This window comes from Chrysochloris asiatica, unplaced genomic scaffold, assembly GCF_000296735.1.
Source record: "Chrysochloris asiatica unplaced genomic scaffold, ChrAsi1.0 scaffold00027, whole genome shotgun sequence".
NCBI classification, from domain to species: domain Eukaryota; kingdom Metazoa; phylum Chordata; class Mammalia; order Afrosoricida; family Chrysochloridae; genus Chrysochloris; species Chrysochloris asiatica.
Window position 1 is genome coordinate 4,231,070 of NW_006408545.1, and position 5,071 is coordinate 4,236,140.

At 38.0% G+C, this 5,071-nt stretch overlaps 1 protein-coding gene across 1 annotated transcript in view; it reads left to right on the forward strand.

The window, feature by feature from the left end:
* Positions 1–5,071, forward strand: part of MAN1A1 (mannosidase, alpha, class 1A, member 1) — a 260,368-nt gene that overhangs the window by 198,494 nt on the left and 56,803 nt on the right. Inside the window, exon 8 of the mRNA XM_006839882.1 lies at positions 4,083–4,176. Coding sequence (XP_006839945.1) covers positions 4,083–4,176 — 94 coding nt within the window. The remainder of the gene's footprint in view (positions 1–4,082; positions 4,177–5,071) is intronic.

Below are 5,071 nucleotides of genomic sequence, written 5' to 3' on the forward strand. Positions count from 1 at the left end.
CCACACCAGGACTCCTTTGCTGTCTTAGGAAATAGTAATTTACACAGCAGCTCAAACCAAAAATCTTCAAGTCATCCTTTGGTTCTGTCCTGTTGCCCCTATTGCCCCCTGGTATAAGGATACACCATCTATCACCTGAACTTCTGCACTATCAACTTGCTTGCTATTTCCAACCTTCCTCGCACTAATCTTCTGATAATAGAAGTCTTCAGTGGCTTCCTAGCACACTCAGAATAAATAAGTTCTCACGATGACATATGCCACCACTTTTCTATCATTTGCCAAACTGTGGTGGCTTGCATGTTGCTGTGATGTTGGACGTTACACCACAGGTATCATAAATACCAGCAGGGTCACCCACAGTGAACAGGTTTCAGCTAAGCTTCCAGAAAGAGACAGACTAGGAAGAAGGAGAAATATTTGGTCACTGAAAACCTTATGATCAACGTGGAAACATGGTGAAGAGCACCAGAGAGTGTTAGATACACAACGGGAAGAGCTGCTGTGATGACATGAATGGAGTAAAGCCTCAGGGACCTTCCTTTGCTGTTGAGGCACAACTCAAATTGAAGACAAGCAGCTGTAAACATTCATTAATAATCAGAACATGGGATGTAACAAGTATGAAGCTAGGAAAATTAGAAGTTGTATGCATTACTGAACTGAAATGGACTGGTACTGGCCATTTTGAATCTGACAATCACATGATTTACTATACTGAGAATGACAAATTGAAGAGCAATGGTGTCCATTCATCATCAAAAAAAAACATATCTGTCTTAAAGTACAATGCTGTCTGTGATAGGATAATATCCATACACCTACAAGGAAGACCAGTTAATACCACTATTATTCAAATGTACACACCAACCACTAAAGCCAGTGATGATAAAATGGTAGAATTCTGTCAACTTCTTCAGTCTGAAATTGATCAAACATGCAGTCAAGATGTGTTGATAATTATTGGCGATCAGAATACAAAGGTTGGAAACAAAGGATCAGTAGTTGGAAAATATGGCCTTAGTGACTGAAATGATGCAGGAGATCACATGGTAGACGTTTACAAGACCAATGGCTGGTTTATTGCAAATAATAGATTTTTTTAGACAACTATACACATGGATCTCACCAGATGGAATACACAGAAATCAAATTGACCACATATGTGGGATGAGACAATGGAAAGGGATCATATCTTCAGCAGGAACAAGGCCAGACTGTGGAAACAAGACAGACTGTGGAAAGACACCAAATGCTCACATGTAAGTTCTGGCGGAAGTTGTAGAAAATTAAAACAAGTCCACAAGAGTCAAAATACGAGCTTTAAACATATCCCACCTCAATTTAGAGATCATCTGGAAAACAGATTTGCTGCATTAGACACTAAAGACTGAAGACCAGAAGATTTGTAAGATGATATCAAGAACATCATACATGAAGAAATCAAAAGGACATTAAGAAGAAAAGAAAGAAGGAAAAGACCAAAATGGATGTCAGAAGAGATTCTGAAACTTGCTCTCCAGCATAGAGATGCTAGAACAAATAGAGGTAAGAGAGCTAAATAGCAAATTTCAAAGGTCAGCTCCAGAAGACAAAGCTAAATATTATAACAAATGTGCAAAGACCTAGAGTTAGAAAACAAGCATTTCTCAAGTTGAGGGAACTGAAGAAAAAATTCAGTCCTCAACTTGAAATTTTGAAGCATTCTTTGGGCAAAATATTGAATGATGCAGAAAGCAGCAAAGGAAAATGGAAGGAATACACAGAGTCACTGTACAAAAAGAAAAATTGTCAACGTTCAACCATTTCAAGAGATCAAGAGCCAATGATACTGAAGGAAGAAGTCCAAGGTACACTGAAGGCATTGGCAAAGATCAAGGTTCCAGGAATTGATGGAATACAAATTACAAATTTCAACAAACTGATTCAGCACTGGAGGCACTCATTCATCATAATTCATGCCAAGGAATTTAGAAGACAATTACCTGGCCAACTGACTGGGAGGGATCCATATTTGAACCCATTCCAAAGAAAGCAACCCAACAGAATGCAGAAATCATCAAACCTTGTCATTAATAATACATTCAAGTAACATTTTGCTGAAGAATATACAAAAACAACTGCAAATATACATTGACAGAGAACTTACAGAGGTTCACACCAAATTCAAAAGAGGACATGGAATGAGGGATATCATTTGACATCAAACAGATTTTGGCTGAAAGCAGAGAATACCAGAAAGATGTTTACTTGTGCTTTATTGACTACACAAAAGCTTTTGATGGTGTGCATCATGACAAGCTATGGACAACATTGTCAAGTATGAGTATTCCAAAACCCTTAACTGTGCTCATGAGGAACCTGTACCTAGACAAAGAGGCAGTTGTTTGAGCAGAACAAGGGAACATTGAATAGTTTAAAACCAGGAAAGGTGTGTGCCAGGGTTGTATTCTTTCACCATATTTATTTAATCTATATGCTGAGCAAATAATATGAGAAGGTGGGTTATATGAAGAAAAATGTAGCATCAGGATTGGAGGAAGACTCATTAGCAACCTGAGATATGCAGATGATACAACCTTTCTTGCTGAAAGTGAAGAGGATTTAAAATACTTACTGATGAAATCAAACACCACAGCCTTCAGTATGGGTTGTACATCAATGTAAAGAAAACAAAAATCCTCACCACTGGACCAATAAACAACATCCATATAAATGGAGAAAAGATTAAAGCTTCCAATGACTTCATTTTGCTCAGATCATCTTCAACAGTCATGGAAGCAGCAGTCAAGAAATCAAAGGACCTATTGCATTAGGCATATCTACCTCTTTAAAGTGTTGAAGAGGAAAGAAGTCAGTTTGAGAACTAAGGTGCAACTGACCCAAGCCATGGTATTTTCAGTAGCCTCATATGTATGTGAAAGTTGGACAGTGAATAAGGGAGATCATAGAAGAATTGATGCATTTGATTTATGGTGTTGGAGAAAAATATTAAAAGTACCATAAACTGTCAAAAGAACAACCCAAGAATGGCCAGACTTTGTCTCTCATATTTCAGACATATTATCAAGAGAGACCAGTTCCTGGAGAAGGATATCACGTTTGGTAAAGTGAAGGTCGGAGGAAAAGAGGAAGACACTGAATGAAATGGATTGGCACAGTGGTGGCCTCAGTGGCCTCAAACGTAGCAATGATTGTGAAGTTGGCACAGAACCAGGCAGTGTTTTTTTCTGTTGTGCATAGGGTCGCTATAATTCCGTACTGACTTGATGGCATTTAAGAACAACAGCATGACCCTTGAAGAGTCCTGGTGTCACACTGTAGGATAAGCACTGGCCTGTTAACCACAAGGTCGACAGTTCAAATCCCCCAGCCAATCCTTGGAAAATCTATACCGGATAGCTGTGAGTCAGAACTGACTTGAAGACACTTAACAACAACATATGACCCATAAGGCCTGCATGAAATGGGCATGGCTACCTCTCTTTTCTGCTCTTTGACATTCACTCCTTTGCTTCTTACCTCCACCTTTTGTGGATTTGCTATAACACACTCTTTTCTCAGGAATTTTGTACTTGCTCTAGTATTTTCTCCATGTTTCTGTGTGGCTTACTCCCTGTCTTCATTTTAACCTCTGTTCAGACATTATCCCATCAGCCTTCCTAGACTGACATAGTACAACCTTTTCATTCATTGCACTCTGTACCACTACCTTCTTTTTTCTTTTTCCCATAACATTTGTCATTGTCTGACATATATATTTGTTTATTATGTGTGTCATCGCACTAGAATACAAATTTTTATACAGTAGAGACTTTGTTTATCCACTGATCTATTCCTAGAACAGTGTCTGGAATTTAATACATTATCAATTAATCAATCAGTGTGACTGTATTTACTTTCTGTTATTAATTTTGTAAAATAGTGAGCTAGGACTGATTGTATTTGTTCTCAGTCTATGTCATTTATTGCAATATACGCTTTTTTTTTTCTAAAATGGAGAAATGTAATCATTACAGAAGGAAGAATGGTGCCAAAGTTGTTCTTTAGATCCTTATAGTAGAATTTCATTTCTCTTGTAGGTAAAGAATATTCGAGCAGTCCTGAACCATCTGGAAAAACCACAAGGCCTTTATCCTAACTATCTGAATCCCAGTAGTGGACAGTGGGGTCAACGTAAGTCAAAAGAACAGCATTGTTTAGATCTTTATGGTACCAAGAACTATGCCAGGGACAGAGAGAGGGAAAAAATAGCAAGAAATCTTGTTGAGTATTTAGAAAAGAGGAGAGAGGGAATGGTTCCTTTAATAAACAGGCTTCTGTAATTAGACAGAATGTAAGTGTTGCTATTAAACTAGAGTGTGTATTTTTTTCATGAGTAACTGTAAGCATGATGGCATATAAGCATGTTTAAACTTGCCAACCAAAAAAGGAAGATCTAGTCAGAGTGGTGTGAGAATGCTAGCTTGGAACAAACTGAACATGTAGCTAGAAGGGAAAATTGTTCCTTTGAACTAATGACTATTAGGATTTTGCAAAGAGCACCTATATTCTACCTCATAACATTTCTTCCTTTCTGCTTGGCTCCAAAATGAGAGAAAAGTTGGAATCTTTAAGAGATGAGAAATTGAAAGACCAAACAGGGCATTTTCTCCACTTAATTTGATAGCAGTAGATAAAGTTTCTTCCCAGTAGACTGCCTTAGGGGTAGAAGGATTATTGCACAGGTCTTTTGATGACAGAAGCCCTTACTTCAGACTTTTCAGGAACTTTTACCCAGGAGTGTAAAGATCCAAAGAAGCTGACAGAAGTATTCTTAAATTGATCTGGAAAAAGTAATATATTATACAGTGACTGAAAGCAAGTAAAGAACACCAAGTGATGTGTCTAGCTGTATCTGTAGTTGACAGTGGCTTAAAATTTTACTTTTAACTTGGCTATTTCTTTATATTTAAAACCATATTAGGGTGGTACTGACCTTCAGTGTCTAGGCTCTAACGCAATGGCACTTACCAGGAAGTTCTTTGTTGGGGAGGGGGATGGGGACTGGAAGATGAACAGGTGAAAGAAG